This window comes from Harpia harpyja, chromosome 3 (genome assembly GCF_026419915.1).
Source record: "Harpia harpyja isolate bHarHar1 chromosome 3, bHarHar1 primary haplotype, whole genome shotgun sequence".
Classification (NCBI taxonomy): domain Eukaryota; kingdom Metazoa; phylum Chordata; class Aves; order Accipitriformes; family Accipitridae; genus Harpia; species Harpia harpyja.
Genome location: NC_068942.1, coordinates 77,562,581 through 77,583,904, shown reverse-complemented (window position 1 = coordinate 77,583,904; position 21,324 = coordinate 77,562,581). Strand labels below are relative to the sequence as shown.

Genomic DNA, 21,324 nt, shown 5'->3' with positions numbered 1-21,324 from the left:
AAGGTCTGTATCTTACAGAGAAGAGTATTTATCATAAAAAGAGTAATTGGTAAATACGTACTAGGTTGCTGTTACAGTGGAAATAATTATGTTGTATGGACACATGATAGTATGTTGTATCTTACATATTTATTCTTTGAGGAATAAGCTAGTTCATATTTTTGTCACCTATAACTGGATTAGAGTGTGCACACAGGCAGTTACCAGCGAGCAAGCTGATGCATAGCAATTTGTTACCATGTGGTAACTTGTTTGTATGCCCATATTCTAATATTAGGCTGATTTTAGGTGTCATTGTGCATTTGCAAAACAGTGTACATGTCCTTAGGCTTTACTGTCATGAATTCTTAATTGGACGGGGATGAAGTTAAATTTGTGGGAAGCACCTGTGTGTATTCTTTCTCACCATTTGACTTCTGTGCATAATTGTTTCATTTCAAAATCTTCTCTGGCTTTTTATTTTTTGTTTATTTGCATTTGTTTTGTTTTGTTTTTTTCCTGAAATTACTGCTTCTCTTTCTTTTCTGTGAGCAGGAAAATAGGTTTTATGCACTTCAATAAATGGAAAATAAAACATGAAATATAAATGAAACTTTATTTGTATCTATAGGTATCTTTATGGTTTTGAAGAGTACTGCCGTTCTGCAAACATTCAGTTTAGGACCATCCATCACAATGAACCAAAAGTGGTAGAAGACATTCAGAAACACATGGAACCAATGGAGGAGAGTGTAAAAGAGGAACAAAAAATGCCCCCAACAGAAGTTAAAAAAGAAGCAGAAGAAAATTATTCCAGCAGTGAAAGTGAAAAAGAAGAAATAGAACTAAGATCCCCAAGGGTAAGTGGTTTGAACTGTTTTCTATTTAGTACTTAACAAAACCCCTTTGTATAGTGCACAGTTTACATAATGAGTTTTCCCTTGTGGAGTGATTGTGCACTTGAATTGGTGTACTTGTACAAGTGTAGGACAGGGTTCTGTGAACGCAGAGTTGGTGTTAACTGTTGATTATGTTCTACCTGTGGATAGAATCAGTTTTGATTATTTCTTCATATTCTAAATCATCCACGGGATTTGCTCAGGCTGTGTTGGATGTCAGATGTGTTTCGATTCAGGGATGGCTTGAGAGCTACTGAGAGCTGTATATCATCAGAACAGTGAAACTCAGCAGGACAGTCGTGGTTGTGGGTAAGAATTTCCGCAGGCACATGGAATCTGGAGCTTTCCGGCAAGAAGCAGGAATATCAAGGGACTGCTACAGCTTTAAGAATCAAAGGAAGACCCATTTTTCTGAGTTGTTTTTTATCACAATACCTCTTCTTTTAATAAAAGGAACTCTGCAGTTTTACAGTATGGAGACAAAAGTATAGGGAGGAACACTTAAGTTTTGTCTTCCTTTGTCTTTGAATGCTATAGAGGTGAGGGTTGTATTAGTAGTTACATGGATAAGACCAGTGCCCCATCAGCTAGTGGATGCTGAACCTCACTGAGAGTACAAGAATACTTTTCAGGTATTTGAATATGACTCTCTAGCACTCCTGTTAATCCTGTTAAAAGGACATTTTGTGTTCCTTAATAGAGCATGATTACTGAAGGACAAGGAATTGCTACTTTTTAAATTGTTCAAGTTGTAAGGATTCTGTTCAACTAAAATGCAATTCTATTAAAGTACTTCTTGCAAACCAGCTTTTCAAGCAAGTATATGGCCTTTTAAATTAATAGGTGAAAGGACATACTGTAAACACAAGTTTAGATTTGTATTACCTATTATATTTCTATCTAACTGCAAGTGATTTTTTTCCAAGCTGTAGCAGCCTTAATGAACTTCCTGGCATGACATTGTCTTTGTTGTTAGTTTGTTCATTTATTTTGTGTTTTTGGAGAAAACTGGTGAGAGGATAAAGAAATGGAAGAATTTTTTGTGTTTTTTATCATTGGCTGTCTATGTTAATTTGTTAATAATTAGATATTATTTGGTTATGTATTTTATTACTTTATTAATCCAGTCACCAGCTAACTATTTATGAATGATTATTTTTCCAATGTACTAACTGTTATAGTACTGTGAATTTTAATTATTATAGTGCTTTCATTACTGTAATCTTTGGATGGCCTCCAGATAATTAACCTTGCATTCATAATGTATTTTAAATGTTCCGATTACAAAGCAATGACCCTATCAAGAGACTTTTAATAGTAAAATGATAAACCTGTACTAGATCCCCAAGAACCAGTGCAGATAGTCCCAGACAGCAATTGTCTGGCTACTGAAAGTACCTTTTAAAAATGCGATACTTAAAGTTTTTCTAAAGCTGACAAATTTTTGTTCTGTGAAATCAACAGGTGGCTATCAGGATTGAAGATGCTGAAAGGAAGATGAATTCTCTCAGTAGTCCTATACAAACACTTTAATTAATGCTGTTGCTGTAGTTGATCAAGACTTTTTAGCCCTTTCTATGAGGGCAACAGACCTTGCAGGTCCAAACAAATGTCCTGAAATCCTCCAGAAGTTAATCAGAAGCTCATCCTCCTTATTCCAAACCAAGCAGAACAGCTTTATTTTGCCTTTTTCCTCGATAACAAGACTTTAAGCTATTATCTTAAGATTTTAGAATATTTTGCTTTTTGGTGTTATCTTCAGCCTTTCTTTTGTACAAGAATAGTATGTTTCACTTTTGCTAAGATTTGGGGCGGCTATACAGAGAACAATTGACAGGAGTCATTAAACTGATCTTATATTTGTTCTAGGGACGAAGAAGACTTGCCCGTGATGCAACCCCAGCTAAAAAAGATAGTGAAGAGGATAAAACACAAGACAAATTAAAAGACAGTAACAAAGAAAACAAAGATATAGAGGAAACACCTGAGAATGCAGAAAAGAAAGAAAATGAAACTTCACTAGGGAGAAAAAGTATACCAAAGCAAAAAGAGAAAAAAATTAAAAAACAGGAGGATTCTGATAAAGAGTCAGACGAAGAGGAAGAGAGGCAGAAGGAGAGGTAAACATTAATTTTCTTCACCTTCTTATGAGTATGTCTGTGTCATGCTTGAGCCATACTCCAAGCAGGAATATACACAGAGTTGGAGATCTTAGCAAGTAAAAGATGGAAATCGGGGACCTAGTTCACTCAGCCAGACAGGAAAGGGAAGGTTTTATTTCAAGCTTGTAGAGTCTGCTGTACTTTATGGAAGCATCTTTTTCTGGTGGATGCCAGACATTATTTTTCACTTTCATTTTCTTGAAGGTCTTGCCAAGGTTGTGTTGGTGTTTTCTCACACTAGTACGTACAGACATCAAGTAGACCAGGCTATAAGTATGCCAGGTGCTGTATGGATTGTGAGCAACTGTTTGGGCAGACTTTTCTGGGCAGTTGAAATATAAATGGAAAAGAGAGCCCCTCTTCTCCTGTGCTTTTGTTTAAATGTTTGGTGGTGGCTGGTGAACCTAGAGCTTGCTTGTTTTTATTGTTACTTGATGTATTGTAGGCAGGCAGGAAGGGGATCAGCTAATAAAGCAAAGGAGAAGGAGAGAGGGAGTTTGAATGAAACCTAAAGGTAGGTGGAAGAGGAGAGGATGGAGAGACATGGAAGGGCAAAGGGAAAATAGCATGCTGAGACTAAGCTTGACAAGTTAAATTGGATTTATAGTCCTGGTTACAAACGAGTTGTGACGAGGTGACTAATTTATTACCAGAGTAGACCTCTTCTTAGCTAACTTTGGCTGTGGTCAAGGGCAATGTCTTACCTGCTTAAGCTGCCTTTCTTACCTTGTTTTTCTTGTCCATGTGGCTAAGTGATGTGGACACAAGTTGATACTGAATAAAGCCTGATAGGAGTATTGCATATTTTCTTCTAAAGAACTTTGAGGAGTGGGAAAAACACACAGTTATTTTAAAGAAAGTGTCACTGTGCAGTCAAAAAAAAAATAATCTTGCAGTACACCATAGCATGCAGAAATGCCTCAAATGAATGTACAGTGTGGGTGAGCAGCAGGTTGCAGAGGTATGTTGGATGACTAAGGCCTCAAAGAGTTTTCTTTAAGTGGCGTGAATGGTGCTTGTCCTCTTTCTTTTAATTGTTTGCCACAACAAGATAGTTCAGCTTTCACTGAAGGCTAGCAAATATATTTCATTAAAAGCAAACCCATAGTCTTTTTCAGTATTTTCTTTCTTGGTGATTTTTTTGTAGTTTTAACTTTTACATTATGTTAAATTCACCCTAAAATAGGGAGAGAAGTATAGGTAAAGTAGGTTAGATTGTAATTCTTGAAAATATGATTAAGTAGAATGTTTAAATATTAGATATACCTATAATAAGAGGTAGATACAGCTAATAAGAGCTGTATAGACACTTTTAATCTTGGTTAAATATTGTTGTAATCAACTTTTTTTTTCAATTGAATCGTGTTTGTATCCATGAGAGGATACTATGATGGCGATTCAGACTTGTGTGCACTGTTAGTAAACCGTAGCCTATTAACCGAACTGTAGAAGTAAGAATTTTTTTTTTTTTAAATAGTGTGTCAAATTCAGGTCTATTTTAAAAGCTGAGAATCGTTCTTCCTGTCTTATTTAGGAGCCAAACACTGAGTTAACTTTTTCTTCTTTTTGTGTTATCAAAATATTCATTTAAAAAAATAAGCTTTAAGCTTTGAGGTGTAAGCTTTAAGCTTTGTGCACCTAATAAATTGCATTTAAATTACAATATAACTTTTCTGGACATTTTTGGCACTTACCCCTATTCTCTCGAAGTCCTGTTCTTGATTTTAAAAAGCTGCGTCCAAGGTAGCTTCAGAGGCAGTGCAGGATACAGAAAATGAAAGAATTTTTTCCTGCAGCCTTTTTCTTTTGTAGTAGCTTGGCTATGCTAGTTAAATGTTAAAACTTTAATTATCGCTAATTAGTGGGCATTTTAAATACACTTTACTGCAGGGAGGAAACTGAGAACAAAGGAGAATCAGAAGGTGAAGAGGATGAGGAGGATGCAGAACCCTGCCTGACTGGAACCAAAGTGAAAGTAAAATATGGACGCGGAAAGACTCAAAAAATTTATGAAGCCAGTATTAAAAGCACAGAAATTGATGATGGAGAAGTTTTATATTTAGTTCATTACTATGGTTGGAATGTAAGGTGAGGATAACAAATTGCCTTTCATTTCTTTGTTAAAAGGATTATTTGCAAAAGAATTTTTGTTTTTAAGAAAAAAGAGAAAGATGATAAGTGACTTGGCTCCAGATTGAATTATCAACATGATAACAGGATCTGACTCTTATTACACTTCTCAATGTTAGTAATTTTGTTCATGATATGACACTATTGCATTGAAATCTCAGAATATACTTACTTGTATGTTTCCAAGTTTCCATCTGGCTTAAAGTGAGTAATCCTCACTTCTCAGAGGAGCATCCCTGTAATTTATTGTGTCAGCTAGCGTTAGCACTATCAGACTTTTTTATTTAAGGGAGTCATTGATAATGGTGAAGACATCTACAATTAAGTGTATCAAGCACTGAAATTTTGGCAACAAAATTTATTCCTGTATTGAATGTTGACTGTGATTATAAAGAACGGTTGTTACATGTAGAGAGGGTAGGAGAAGACTAAGCAACAAAGAACTACAGAAAAAAAATTTATCAAATGCTTCTCTTGGCAGCCATGCTTTATATTCAATACTGCTGTAGAAAAGCCTTTTTTTATTGTTGTTAAGAGCATTGTGATTATGTAGACAAAAATATCACAAAACCGATCATTTTTAAAAACAGAACACTTCTGGTATATAACTTGAGATATTCCAAATCCATACATTTCTAAGTAAAATAAGCAAATTTCTTTATGTGGCAACGTAAAGTTTATGTGTGGGGAACGTATCCCCCAACTACTTATATGTGTCCCTTTGCCTTATTAGTGACTAGGGAGATTTTGAGGAGCACTAGTAGTGTATTTGTGCTTTTTCAGAATCTCATCCAGTTTGTTGCTATAATTTAAAAACTTTACCTTTAAAAAAAAAGAAGTGTATTTTACTGTTGAGGCACAGTGTGGTGAAAACTGCCTTTGGTATATGATGTGAAATATTGACAAACTTTATAGCTGACTCAGTCCCCTGAGTTCCAGTGCTTTGCTAGCAAGAGACAGGGAAGTTTGCACCTCCGTTCCCCCATCCCCCTTTTTTTTTAATGGGCTAGAAGTGTAATTCATCTTTCTAATGCCAGATGCTGCATGTGTTTGTAAATACACGCTCTGCTTTCCTACCTCTCTTTAATAAATATTTTCTGTAACTCAGTCTTTTAATCCTCATATTGCAAACAACTTTTTTATATGTAGTGATAACAGTATGTTGTTGTTCACTTTTAGATACGATGAATGGGTGAAAGCTGATCGGATTATCTGGCCTGTGGACAAAGGAGGACCAAAGAGAAAACAGAAGAAGAAAACAAAAGTAATGGTTATTTCAATAAGTTTATTGTAGTACAATACTTAATGACTATCACTGTTCATTATTTAAAAAAAAAAAAAAAAGTTATTCAGTCCACAGTCTAGTTTTTTTAATAGAAGTGTAGAGCAAAATGAGAAAAGGTTTGATAATCGGCAGTGAAATATATTAATAAAAATTCATTGTTTTCCCCTCAGAGTAAAGAAGACAGTGAAAAGGATGAGAAGAAGGATGAGGAGAAACAAAAATCAAAGCGTGGGCGACCCCCTCTGAAATCTACTCTTCCATCAAACACGTCTTGCAGTTTATCCAAAACGCCTAATAGTGAAGGTAAATCAGGAGCCAGAAGTGCACGGAACAACTTGTCAGATTCCTCACCATTACCAAATGGAACAGAAGGTACATCTAGTGCACTCGTGTTCTGGCATGGAAGTGCATGTAAACAGTGATGTAATGCGGTGCATTAGTATGACAACTTCAGCAAACACAGTGCTGTCAGCAGCTTTAAAGTCCTACTTAACCCGTCAGTGAACAAGCAATATAACAAAACAAATTTTTGATGCAGATTTTACTCTATAAAAATTAATACTTTTGATTTTGATTTTAGCAACACCTCGCAGGCAGACAAGACGTAGCTCAGGAATGTTTGATTCTGATAGAGGATCAAACGGTGAGTGATCTCAGTCCTGTGTATGCTTTTGAGATTTTTTCAGTACCTTTTTGAAAAGAGGTTTGATTTTTATTTTTTACTTTTTTGTTTGTTTGTTTTTCCTTTCTCCCTGTGAATTTTATTGAGGAAGTAGTTGAGCTGACACTGCTGAGGAGCACAGTTTGCTCACAGAAGAGCTGTGGCCTGGAAGTGACTGTGCAAGTCATTCCATATTCTTTAGCCAGGGCCTTTCAGTCCTAATCTTGAACAGACCAAATCTAGTGGTATAATGATAGTCTTTATTGTGGTAATTAAGTCCTCAAGCTCAGTACTACATCGTCCAGCAGAGTTGTTAATTATATACAAATGATGGCAATATTTTTGGTGTTTCTAAGCCTCTGTGAACAAGAACTGAAGTGAAATCACTGTCTCCTTTTAGTACAGGTGCCTGAATAATCTTCTGGTAATGTAATAATGCTTGCTCTGTATATGGTGCGTGATTCGTACAATAGTTTAGCAATGAAATGTCCATATTGTGGTGTGGAAGGGTTTGGGGTTTTGTTTTTGTTTGGTTGGGTTTTGGGTTTGTTTTGGGTTTTTTTGTTTTTTTTTTTTCTGTCTGGGGGTGCATGGAGGGGAGGAGTCTTGTTTTTTGTTTTTTGTAATGTCAGGTGAGGGAGGCAATATCCACAGGTAGATACCAGATCATGGCAATCTGTAAAACTATTTTTGCTACTATAAACTGTAATTTGTTTATATTGGCTTATTTAGGAAATAGTAATAGTAGAATCATAGAAGATCTCAGCTTGAAAGGGACCCATAAGGCTCATCAAGTCCAACTCCCTGCTTCTCGCAGGACTACCTAAAACTAAATCATATGACTAGGAGCATCATCCAGATGCGCCTTGAACTCTAATAGTACAACTACTGTTGTAGTTTCACAGAAATTTTGAGTAAAAATAAGAACTGTAATAAGTGTGTTGAATAACACAGGATTCTTTAAGTTTTAAATTGTTTATTGTAAACTGATGTGAATACCATAGATTACTGGAAAAAAAGTTTTTGTGTGGTCAAAAAAAGAAATTGTGTTGTAATTGATGATTTAGGGTGCTGTTTCCTTCTCTTTTAAAATTTTTTGCAGACTCTGGCTCATCTGACAGTGAAGCAGATGAGTCATCTGAAAAGAATTTGAATGAAGAATTCTCTCCAGAGACTTCAGAACTGGAAAAAAGCGAAAAACTACATGATGAGAAGCTAGATGAAGAAAACCCAAAGATTCCTCATGCCTTGAAAGAAAATGACAGGACTCAAGTACAGCCACTAGAAACACTGAAACTGGAAGTTGAAGAAAGTGAGCAAATTGTTCAGATCTTCGGAAACAAAACAGAACAAATAGAAGAAATCAAAAGAGAGGCTGAAAAATCACCTAAAGGAAAAGGGAGAAGGAGCAAGTCAAAAGATCCCTCTTCAGAGAATGCAAAGATTTCACCAGGAAGCCAAGAAGAGGTGGCAAATGAATCTCTTACAGAACCTGAAAGATTAGACATGTCTTCCTTGGACTGTAAAGAAATTTCCAGCACTACTGAAAGTGAAACAGAACCTCCTACAAAAGATAAGAAGCTTTTGAAAAGGAAAACTTTGGAACAAGCATCGCCTGAGAAGAGAAATCGACGAGAGAGTGAGATGGAAGTGCCAAATATTGTATCTGAAGAGAGGACCAATGAATGTACTGGAGCAGAGGAATGTAGAGGGCTGAACGCTGAAGAGTCTCTCAGAACTGAAAATGAGGAAATGCCATCCCTGGTGGCAGAGTCAGTTCAGCATGGTCAAGAGCTGAGGAATGAGAACTTTGAACGTCCATCTGAAGAAAATGAGAATGTTCCCTTAAAAGATGAGGATGATGCAATGCCTCAGATTGGTCCTGAAACTTTGCTCTGCCATGAAGTAGACTTGGATGACTTGGATGAAAAGGAGAAGAGCAGTAGTGAAGATACAATATCAGAAAAGCCAGACCCTAATGCTTCAAATTCAAATCCATCTGCCTTACCCCCTGCTGTCCAGTCGAGCTTTTCAGTGGCCTCACCTCTTACTCTTAGTCAGGATGAATCACGCAGTATCAAGAGTGAAAGTGACATGACTATTGAAGTCGACAGTGTGGCAGAAGAGTCGCAAGAAGGTCTCTGTGAAAGTGAGTCTGCTAACGGATTTGAAGCCAGTACTACATCAAGCAGTTGTAGTATAGCCATGCAAGAAAGAGAGATTGGAGAGAAAGGTGAGTATTTCCTGTGAAAAGTCATTCTCTGCTGTAATGACTTCTGAAGTCATCTTAAGTCTGCTGTTACTTTGCTAAAAATTGCTGGTTTGTTTTGTCTTCTGATTTTAAATTCCTTTGTTGCTTATAAAAAAAGCTTGTGATTAGCAGAAATATTTGAGGAGTCTTTTTTTAATTTTTTTTTTTCCTCATTTAGGTCAAAAAAGACCCAGTGATAGCAATAGTGGAACACTGGCAAAAAAACAAAAGCGTACTCCAAAGCGAACAAGTGCTGCAGCCAAAAATGAAAAGAATGGAACAGGTACATTCTTGGAGGGGGAGAAGGGGGAAGGTTATGCTGTCCTATGAACATGTATAAGGGCTCACTGTTGCTCGTTATTTCTGTTGGATGGGACTTCCTTGTCAGGGTTTTTCATTATTATTCATCATGATTATTGGCTGTTAACTGGAGAGAAATTACCAGCTGCGTGGTAGCAGTGTTACTGGGAAATCTCCTGACTATTTTTAACTACTTCATTAAGAAAAACTTTTAATAACTGTGTATATTAGCAGTTACTAAATATTTACCATTATGCTGATTTTTTTTTTTATATATTGGGTCGGTTATGAATTTGGGAGAGGGGAGCTTGTTCAACAAACATCTCCTTTAAAGTCTTATGACAGGTGTTTACTCGTGGGAAAAAGGTCATTTATGAAGTACAGAAAAAATGTTTGATGCTAAAGAGTAACTTTTCAGCAAAAGGAATCTTGTTTGTTTTTATCTCAAGTATGTGACTATTTTTTTAACTTGCTATAGAAATCTGGATTTTTGTGTTTCTATAGCTCATTTTTGGTGATCATTGTATTGAATGAGTCAATATTTAGGCCCTGTGGCAGCACTGTTAAAATTCTTAAATATCAAACTAAAATGTTAATTATCTGACATAAAATATTCAGATATATTTAACACGCCTGTGTAAAACTTTGCAATACTGTGGGAATCTAAAATATTTGCATATATCAGCTTAAAATTTTCTGTTGCATGTTAAAACTTTTATGCTTTTAGCCATGTTTCAGAAGTGTTCCTTTAGATGTGTAAAGCAATTTGGTAAACATACACAGTCATGTGCTACCTACCTATATTAATACAGTTTTAATCTTTAAGAAAGGAATTCTACTGTCTGCTTTATATTAGAACCCCCAAATATGTGACTTTATTAGAGCACCGATAAACTATCTTTTCTTATTTTAATAAGCTGCTTTAAAAAAATTTGACTATTGCTTTTTAACTAAAGGCCTAGTCAGCCTGTGACTTCTCCTGCATTAAAGATCAGTACGCTTGAGAGTTCAGTGCATGTTCTGTCTGATAAGGTTATACATGGAATCTGATATGTTTTTTCCTTGTGTGCATTCTGGGATCTTCTGAGCAAGAAGGGACAGTTTTTTCTTAATCATTTTTTTTCTGACGATAACTACAATTTTTAAAACGTCAAGGTTGTTTTTTTGAAGTCCAAATACATTTCTCTTACTGCAGGACAAAGTAGTGACAGTGAAGACCTTCCTGTCCTGGACAGTTCCAGTAAATGTACTCCTGTAAAACACATAAATGCATCCAAACCACAGAAGATTTCTCGATCACCTGCAAGAGTGATTTCACCTCACATCAAAGATGGAGAGAAGGATAAACACCGAGAGAAACACCACCACCAGAATGCTTCGCCTAGAGTATACAAATGGAGTTTTCAGCTCAGTAAGAATTATTTAAGTGACTTGATCAGAGGGAATTTACAAGAAAATTTGTTCTGCGAATTTTGGGATTCTAAATTAGGTATAGGCCTTTTATGGTGTAGTTACGGAAGTGTGGTATCTTTCATGCTTCATCTTGTATACTCTTAAGAATTGCATTTATTTGTTTAAAATCACCTTGATGAAGCCATTTTTTCTTTTCTTCCCACTTTTAAGATGAACTGGACAACATGAGCAGCACTGAAAGGATCTCCTTCTTACAAGAAAAACTACAGGAAATACGAAAATACTACATGTCCTTGAAGTCAGAAGTAGCAACCATCGACAGGAGAAGAAAACGATTAAAAAAGAAAGACAGAGAAGGTAATTTTCAGATTTGCTTTATGTTTCCCATGAGAAGTTCATTTTCTTGAAAATACATAAATCAACTTAATTGACAGTATTTTTGAAAAAAAAGTGTTATCTGTTTATCGTATGTATGCATATTTAGAAAGAATATTTGTGGCTTTTTAGAACTTGACCCTAACAAAACATTGACTGTTTTAAAAACTGTGTATTAGAAGCTTGGACTTCCTAGTGCAAGCTCGGTCTGAGTTTTCAGTCAGCGTAATGACGCATCTGATTTAGCTTTTCAATTGGTCTGTGATGCAGAAAGGGTAAGGTTACTCATCCAGTTTACATGAATATAACAGTGAAAGCAATTGACAAAAAAATCCTTTTCAGTTTTCTGTAACTGTGCCTCTTCTTTGAGGTCTTTTAAACAACCTAATAACCAAGAAAACCTTCATTCTGACATGTACTTTGATAATCTGATGCTGATCTGTTGTTCTGTATATTCAGTGTCACATACAGGAGCATCCATGTCATCTGCTTCATCAGACACTGGAATGAGTCCATCATCATCTTCTCCTCCACAAAACGTGCTTGCTGTAGAATGCAGGTGATACACATTTCTCTGCCTTGCCAGCAACTTGCTGCCATGGACATAAATCCTGAAATTCAACCACAGAAAGCACTCAACTGGTTTGACATTGCCAAGTATATTCTGTACACACTTCCACTGCTGGACTGTACCTGTTCTCCCCTCCTACCTTCTTTCTTTTGTTTAATTTACTGTTCAGAGAAATTAAGCTCATTGGTAACTGAAGGTTTGTAGGCACAATGTGACATGCTTGTCATTGTGTTTGGTTTTGGTTTTGTTTCTTTGTTGTTTTTTTTTTATTTTTTTATTAATGCAGAGAAAGGGCACTTATCAAATTTGAAAAGTTATGTCCAATGAAGCATTCAGCTGTTCTAGGGAGATCTTAGAAAAGCAAGTGCACCAAGCAGACATCAGAGTTTTATCAAAAAGAATTGAGTAACTGCTGCACTTTCACTGAGCTGTACGTTAACTCTTGGTGAGTAGTTCCTCTTTGTGGAAGCACTTGCTATACAGAACTGCCAAAGTATGTGTTCAGCAATGTGCCCAGTTTTAAAGGTGTAAATGGGACAAAATAAATTGTGAAAGGAAGTGTAGTTGACTGAAAACTACAGTTGTAATAAGTCTTCCACTTTTTATAGGATTTTTGAGCACACGATTATGCAAATATTTTAATGTTTATTAATGTTTACAGTGGAATTGTGAATAGGTTTTCAGTGGACTATCTTATCCCTTGACAAAAATATTTTGTCTTTTTTCTATGTAATTTCAGAGTTTTTATTTTGTTACAAAAAGACGAAAAATGAAATATATAACAACAATGAAGTTATTTAACAAGATTTCTAAAGCTGAAATTTTTGTGTAAAATAAGGTATCTTGCAACTTGTTAAATATATTTATTCAGACATTGGATGTTGTATTTTTATGTATTTTTTAAAATATTAATAAAATTGGAAAAAAAATTCTAGGTTAGTTCACTCTTTCGATAAAACATAGTTATCAGTTATGGCTCTTAAGGAGGTTTTATCCAGTAGCTGTGCCTGTATTTCACATGGGTCTGTCTACGTATCCTCCACAACATAGGTCTGTAAGCGGGCATCTGGATTAAACTATGACTTTATTTGGAAACTTTGGCAGTCCTAGTACTTACATTGTTTTGAGGAACAAAATTTATTGGGTTGCCCTTAAGATACTTTGTCACAAGTTCTTATGTTTGCTGTACTGCCGAATGAATTTATATCTCCCAAAGTTGAGATGCAACAATAAAGTAAAGCAACTGTGTATGCTTTGTCTGTGGATTGTCCCACAGACAGATACAGTTTGTAAATAACTCTTCCAAAACCATGTATTTAAAACAGTTTGCATATACATTATGTATAAAAGTGATTTTTTTATCAATTTTTTTATTCATGTTTGTACATTGAAAGGGGTTCTTAACCCCTTCTCCTGTGTTTAATATGCTGTAGAGTAATAACATAGATGCTCTAGACTGTATATCAGGATATTCTGGTTCACACGGCAGAAAGTCAGAATGAAACACTAGTGATGGCGTAGCATTACTAAAATTGATGTTTCTTGAAATTTCATTTTACAACATTTGTCACCTTGTGATTCCAATTCCTTCCATTTTCGCAGAAAATTAAAGAAAAAGTACTCTTGTAAATGCACTTTTTCTGTCTTTTCTTAAGCAAAGCAGAACTATTTCAATGTAAGAAAAATATGGAGCTCACTAGACAGCATTAATAAAGGCCATGTTTTAAACATAGGCTTTATATTCTATTTTTATTTAAGTGATTGTTCTTGTAAATGTCTGGACTTACCTAAATAGGAAAATTAATCTCCATAAATTGTTGTATAGACTTTTTTCAGAGCTAACTTTTACTGTTAATCTTACAATAGCTATGAATAAAAAGCAATACTCATTTAAAAGGAAATAACATGGGTCACATTTTCTCAGATTATCTTCCATGTTTAGTATTTGAAGAAGTAAGTTTTAAATTCAGTGAAATACAAATTAATTCTATCTTACGCAGATATCTAACCTCTGTTTATAAGCTGTGTGAGGCCTTAAACAGGCATATACACACACTCAGCGTGCACAGATGATGGATGAGCTCCTAACCGTCTGTACTTTGGCATAGGCGTTCACAGTGTGTACACTCACTGCTTCTCCTTATCTCTTAGGAATGTTTAAAATACTGCATGGGAGACTGAAGGTATGGTTCCATGAAATGTGGAAACCCATTCTAACAGGCGGTTGCTCCTTGACACAGAGAACTCACTGCCTTACTTCCTCTTTCCACCTGTTTACCTTGCGCGAGTACTCATCAGAGAGACAGACAGACTCACACCCACCCACAGCCCCCAGTAACAACTAACATCACTATTCTGGCCAAGCGCTAAACCTGCAAGAAAAGGTGGACTTTCTGCCAGGCCACTGGCAAAGCCTCTAGCATGTTACTGATTTCCTAGTTTTATCTTTCTGGCAAGAAGCGTATCAGCCAGATTATTTGGTAGATGTTTAAAGTAGTTTCTTATGACATTTAAAAATACCACAGGGAAAAGAAGATTAACTATATAATATGGGACTGTCCTGTACTAACGGTGAACTCAACAAGAAACCCTAACAGGTCTTTTATTTCTAACTTTACTAGAATGCCCTTATTTCTCCTTTGTTGACATAAAATAAATTCCAAAGTGTCTTCCACTGCCTTAAATGAAAGTTTATGCTGTTGAGGACACAGTAATTATGATTAAACTGAATTGGGATTTTTTTTTAGTAAGAGATCAGGTATGTTTGCAAGAGCAATCAAAAATAAAGCACTCTCTTGGCAAGCTTCACACTGTTCTCCCGCCTTCTAATCTTTGACAGTTTTTATCAATGATACATGTTATTTCAAGTCTAGTTAGGAAGTAAAAAAGATACAGTTAAGATTAGGGGATCAAACACTGTTAGAACTGTTAAAAAGAACAGGACTGTAAGAATTTGGACTCTCCCCCCACCTCCTGCAACTGACGGAACTGTCAGATTTCTGGCAGATTTATTATTTTTGTATTAGTATGTATCTGAACGTTGGAAAAAATTTGGAACATTTGCATGCGAAGACGTAAGGTAAGAAAAGGTTCATTTCCCTACTTTCTTTTCATAAAGTATACCAGCTACATGTAGACTAATGAGCTTTTAATTTCTCTGTAATGTGTAAGTTTAGCAACACCCAGTTAAATCTCCACTTGTTTCTGGCTCCTCGATCAGATTGCTTGTGTTTGAGAAACCTTCTCTTGCTTAATCAGTTTGAACAGATGAGGCAGGAGAAGCAAAGATGTCGGAACAATAATAAGCCATTATTTCAACAGAGGTTATTTCTGTAAATCTGTTTAATCAGTAGTGAAAGAAAAGCGTAACAAGGGCAAGTGAACGTGTGTATCTTCATGAAGCATAATGTATCTGACCTTCACGGGGAGCAGCAAAGACCTTTAATTTGAAGGACAGCAGTAGAAGAGAACAAGTGATTAAATCACTTCTTCGCTGTTTGTGGTATTTGCACAAGTTCTACTTGAATCTAATTTTTTTTTAAAGGTGCAGTATTAGAATGATCCAGGCAGAAATTTTTAAAATGGATACATATTCTTATGTTATGTGTAGGGAGCCACATAGTAATGGCTACCAAAATTACACAGGATGGCTTTGATGGGGAGCTGGAAAGAGAATCTGAATCTTAGGATTGTCAATGCATGTGTCTCAATCAGACTATCCACTCTTGAGAGAGCATTCTCTCTCTGGATAGGTTTGTCAGTCAGATGGAATTTCACATTACAAAAATGAATATTCTTATAAAATGTTCTTCTTTTCCCCATTAAAAATATTCTTGGAAGCTGAGGCAGCCAAATGGGTTTTCTGGGCAGCATTTACTGGAATTCTTTTACAGCAGTAAGTCTTAAGAAATGCTGCTTTAAGAAAAGAATATGTTTGGTTTGATTGCTTGAAACAAATCTGACAGATGAGCTGGAAGACAGATTTACCAGCTGAAACAAAAGGTGAATGTGTTAACAAAAGTATGTCGAGCCATTTACTTCACTGTGCCCTTGCGTTTTGTAGATATTGTGCAGTAAAATCTTGGTTATTTTTACTTCTCTGTACTTGGGATTTTATTATTTGCTATAATGTGCAGGATAAAGACTCTCTCTGGAGATGCAAGGAACATAATAAAGCAGTGGAACCAATGGGGATGTTGCCAGAGACAGACTCACTATAATTCCAAGGCTTAGGAAAAAGTTTATAATTTGCTTACACTATTTATCAAGCTATTGCCCTCAAATTTTGAGAAAATCTGTCACTCTACCATATTATCTTCCACCAAATAGGATGATTTTTTAAGAGGTCTCAGGGGAGTTTAAAATTATTCACCTTTACTAGTTACCACTAAGTATCTGGTATTTATTGGGGGATTTTTGTTTATTTGTTTTGGAAATCTGAGAGTTCCCCAAATTCCACAAGCATTTATTCATCTTGTCCATTGCTTTGGAGGAATATGTAAATTCAATTTTTTGTGTTACAGTGTTATTGGTCTGGATATGTGCAGTTGAGTGGTGGATTTTGTGATTAGTCACAGCCCAATGACAAATACTCGCTGCGTTGTCATTTAAAGAAAGCTGAAAAGGTAAGGCAATCTTAATTGTGAAAGCAGACTGGTTTTCACCCTTTCTAAGAATAGGGCTTTCTGGCTTCCTCTTTGTTTTGAATTATCTCAGCCCTATTTATGTTGCTATTCCTGCTCCTTCCCATTTTTGGAAAAATCCTACTTTGTGTTTCAGAGCAGGGCTGTGCTTGTTGGTTCTGCTTCAGGTCTGCAACTACCTGCTATTTATATTAGTTAGTACCCTGAGGCTGTTGCTTATCCTATACCAATAGTTTTCAAAGGTGAAAAAGTGTCTGTCTTTGTTTTATGACACTTGGCTTTAACTCACCAGTACAGCTCGCTCATTACGAAAAAAACATGGAAGCATTGCGACGCTTACTTTCTCTATGTTGTGTAGCTTGCCAGCAAAGAAAATCAGCACAAGAGCTTCATTACAGCTGTGAAAACCTGCAGGTTGTTTATCAGTAGCGTGTTTGCTTAACTCCCACTCTGAGCCTTGTGGGTGAGGGACACAGATGTTACTGGCGCTGTCTCTCTTTCCTTGCTCTTCAGCGTAACCCAACAACATTTCTATTTCAGCCCTGTCAGTGTCTTCAGCTATTTCTAAACTACTCCTCCTCTAATCCCTCATCTGGGTACAGCTTGACCTAATTTGCCATGATCCTGCCAGCTATGCCGGTTACGTAAGGAGGGGTAAGATGCAGAATTTGTATGAAATACTTTATTATATTGCCCAAGGGTGGGTTTGGGGTTTTTTTTTTTTTTCAACAGGCCACTTATGTGTATGTGCAGCTTAAAACCATCTCTCTTGATGCTCATTCATTTTCCGAAAATTACCTCCTTTAGGAATGGGAAAGGTTTAAAGCTATTTCAAAAGGAAAAAAAAAACCCAAACCCAAACCCTTGATTCCTTCTGCTTCCCACCCTGCGAGCAGCTACTGTGTGCCACCCCAGCAGCTTCTCCGTGGAGTACTGCTTTTTATAGTCGAGTCCACGATTGCCTGCATTAGGTCGGGTCTCTTGCAAGTGTTGCTTTCTATACCCTTCGTTCTTTTTCCTCTTCCATTTCAGTTTACAGCCCTGTCACGGCGGTGGCTCCAGCTCCGCTGCCTTCCCGCCGCCGGACCCCGGAGCCCAGCAGCGCCTCTCCCGCCATGGCCGCAGCCCCGTCGCCTTTGTCGCCAGCCGCAGCATTTCGCTTCCCTCTTCGAGCCATCCTCCCTACGTGCCCTGAAGGCAATAAAAACCTGTAAGAAACCTGTGGGCTTTTTTCCTTTCCTCCACACACGCCGACTGCAGGACCCTCCCTCCCCCGGCCCGGCACAGCCCGCCCGCAGCCCCGCTCAAGTTGGCGCCGCGGGTCCCCACGCGTGAGGGGCGGGTTACCGAGGGGTCCCCGGCCCGTCCCTCAGCCTCTCCGCCACCGCGGGCCCTGCTCAGGCGGCGTTTCGAGGGCCAGCCCCGCCGCCGCCCCCAAACGGAGAGGCGGGAGCTCGGAGGCGGCGGCCCGGGACGCGCTGCCCTGAGGCGGGCGGGAGAACTCGCCGCCATGGCGCTGGGCCCCGCCGCGGCGGCCGGCTGCGCCTTCCCGCCTCGGCGGCCGCGCTCCCCACCCGGGGGAAGGGGCACTCCGCGGGGTGGCCGATGGACGCCATTCCCGGGAAGGGCTGGGAGAGCCGGAGGGCCCCGGGGGAGAAGGTGGCAGGGCTGGAGTCCTGCAGCTCTTCTCCTCAGGTCCCGCCGCCGTCCCTGGGGGATCCATGGCTTCCGTGGGGCACTGAGGCAGTTTCTCCCGGAGATGTAAGCGGGCCCCACAGCAAAAGCACGGCAGGAGAGGCGGCCAACACCCCTTTCCTACCGATGAGGTGGTTAGAGTGTGCCTTGCTGCAAAGGAGGCTTGAAACCCTCTTCCCTCAGCCGTGACCCGAAAGAGAGTTCCTGGCAGGTGTCTGGGGCAGCAGCACGCACAGAAATTCAACACATCCTCGGGCAGAAAAAGAGGGGAAGAGGGTCCCCAGTTCTACCTCCTAGGAAGGGCAGGATCTGTAAAATACAGAAATAGCCACCAGCTGGATTTCTACTTGGATTATTTGAAATTTAGATAAGCTCCCCTTCACATTACGTAAACAAATGGTGATATGTCAAGTATGCTACCTTAAGTATTTACACAGTAAGCCCAGCTCCCTCGGCAGTCCTCTCGCTTTCCCTCAGATTAAAGTGAGTTACAGAATAAAAAATTTTAACCAGCCGTGGTCTGTTCAAGCATTGTATAAGTGTAGACTTTTTTTTTTTTAAGAGTGATTAGGGTCCTTCATATCTCTTTCACTTACATCTGCTTCTCTATGTGAGAAATCCTGGCAAAACAGACTTGACCATCATTTTACAGTCCTGAACTACTAAAGCTTGAATGTTGAATGCTCCCTGTTGTGTTTACAGAATGAACCTAACACCAAAATGCTAAGGAGCATGAAGTTAAGGTAAAACATAATTTAAAAAAATTCTAATATTTAGCAGAATTGTAACTTTAAATTTTAGAGTTCTCTTAATGCTGTCCTCTTGAAACTCAAGGTGCAAGCATGATGCACGTTCAGGTACAAGCTCAAATTGCTTTTACAGGTTTTAGAGTTTGGGCCAGACTCATTAAAGAAATTTTAGAGCTGAGCTTAATGGACTTCCCAAGATTTGAACTAGATTCCTCAAATGCTGTGTTCTGACTTCCTAACCTAGCTAACAGAAAATGTTGAAAAAAGAACTGTTGCATAAACTCTAGTTCTCAAAGTTCGGTATTTAAGAGTACAGAGCGATGCCTCCTTGCACTGAAGTCGCAGCCACACTCTATCTCTGGGCATTAGGTATTTAACCCACACTTTCCTTACAGAAGACTGCAGCCACATCCTTTCGCTGCCTTCCAACAGACAGCTCAGTAGTGGAAGCTCTCAGCAAGGGGTTACAGAAATTAGGACTTTGCTCCCGTCCTTGAGAGAATTCAAGGAACCTCTATTATAATCTTCCAGATGATTGATCTGATCACTCTGCCAGTACCACTGATGTACAGGGCATTCTGGAGCAAGACTCTCATTTGACCCTTCCTGTTGAAATTGTTCTGTTTTCTGTGGGCTGACTAGTAATTGCATGCTTTTCTAGCCTTTTGGTTCAGACACTCATTTGAGAAGGAAGGAGCTGTGTTCCTGGCTGTGCTGCAATGAACATCACCTCCAAATGAGCGTCTGTTCACTAGCCCAGTCTCATCATGCCAGTTTTTGGCAGGCTGCACTGCTGTTGCCTTCTCTTCCCTCCAACCTCCACTCTATGGCTCACTTTTTCCACAGCCTTCTCAGTACTCCTTCTTCAGCAGCACCCTGTTTTTCACCCTTTGCTCCTCTTTCCATCGGGATTGGTTCCATTCCTGCACCTAACCTAATATGCCTCATCAAGGTGATTCACCTACTCTCCACACACCTTATCTTAAATACCGTTGCCTTTCAGTTAGGATCCAGAGATTAAGCTGCCTCATTTTTATTCTGATTTTGGCTGTGCATTTCATTATGCCATGCAAGCTTGAAGCTATTCAAGAGGACGAATGGAGAACACTCCAGATTTAAGCTATGTCATGGAAGTTAGAATACTCTGCTGGGAGAGAAAACATGCAGCCTGGGCTGCCTTTGTGGACGCTCACAGTGGACATGTATCCAGGCACTGCGGAAATACTGATTTTTGCATTTGCAGTTAAATATTTTTGAGAATCAGGTGCTGGGAGATCTTGCTCCAAGGAGGAAAGACCAGCTGCAACACTTTGCCAATACATGCTGATAACATATGTGTGAGAGGCACTGAAACACTTTGTGTTCTGAATCATTCTCAACCCACAAGTCCTGTTAACAAAATCTTATCAGTGCTGTTTTCTAAATAACATGATTTGAGCCACCCATCAGGATGTGCGAAGTCATCAAGGAGGCAAAGGGAAGTCAAAGCTCAGCAAAGCAAGTTAACCTTTTAAGAAAGTTTTCACTGTTGCTTTCTGCAGCACCTGGATGCTTTAGTTACACAGATGCACTTTACTTCCGAGCTAAAATATATTTGTATCATCTTTCTTCAATCAGTCACCTGGATTGAAAGATGGCAACATTTTTTGAGTGAAATAGAGCTAGGACAAAACTGGTTATCCAAAAGAGCGAGCCACTAACTCCATTCTTATCTGCATCTGTGCAGTAGCAATGCAAGTTGTTTTCCACTCTAGTTAGCTTTTAAATAGTCATAATTAACAGGTACATCCATAAACAAACTACAGTTGCTATAAGCACATTGCTCCTGTAGAAGTCAGGAGCTTTTGTCTGGCCAGCTTAATTTCAGGGTAGCAGCTATCAACCTGATGCTCGTACTTCCAGTGACACTTTTCATCCCACCTATTTGTTTAGTGAGCATGGGGAAGGCAGGGGGATGTGACATCTAACTAGATTTTAAGAATACATGTTTTCCCTGGATAACAGGGGGTTAAGGCAGCTTTAAAACTGGAGTAAAAGGAAACCGAGGAAGCTGAAAATGAGTAATTTATTAACTAAGTCCCTCTAACACTTGCTTAATGTTTTGTACAGTAAATCTGTCTTAACAAATATTTAAACATCTTCCTACGCCCAAATCCCCAAACACTGAAACATGAGGGAAAACCACGATATTTTTTTTTTTTAACCCCCCTC

General features: G+C 38.2%; 1 protein-coding gene across 6 annotated transcripts in view; it reads left to right on the top strand.

Annotated features, from left to right (window-relative positions):
• Positions 1-13,758, top strand: part of ARID4A (AT-rich interaction domain 4A) — a 51,076-nt gene extending 37,318 nt beyond the window's left edge. For 3 of the 6 annotated variants that reach the window (XM_052783509.1, XM_052783508.1, XM_052783513.1), the window contains 11 exons: positions 611-839; positions 2,748-2,998; positions 4,931-5,128; positions 6,350-6,434; positions 6,626-6,827; positions 7,036-7,098; positions 8,219-9,349; positions 9,546-9,650; positions 10,863-11,078; positions 11,291-11,437; positions 11,915-13,758. In XM_052783509.1, coding sequence (XP_052639469.1) covers positions 611-839; positions 2,748-2,998; positions 4,931-5,128; positions 6,350-6,434; positions 6,626-6,827; positions 7,036-7,098; positions 8,219-9,349; positions 9,546-9,650; positions 10,863-11,078; positions 11,291-11,437; positions 11,915-12,018 — 2,731 coding nt within the window. In that variant the 3' untranslated portion in view covers positions 12,019-13,758. The remainder of the gene's footprint in view (positions 1-610; positions 840-2,747; positions 2,999-4,930; positions 5,129-6,349; positions 6,435-6,625; positions 6,828-7,035; positions 7,099-8,218; positions 9,350-9,545; positions 9,651-10,862; positions 11,079-11,290; positions 11,438-11,914) is intronic. The other 3 variants (XM_052783511.1, XM_052783512.1, XM_052783510.1) reach the window with 3 other exon arrangements.
• The last annotated feature ends 7,566 nt before the right edge of the window (positions 13,759-21,324 follow it).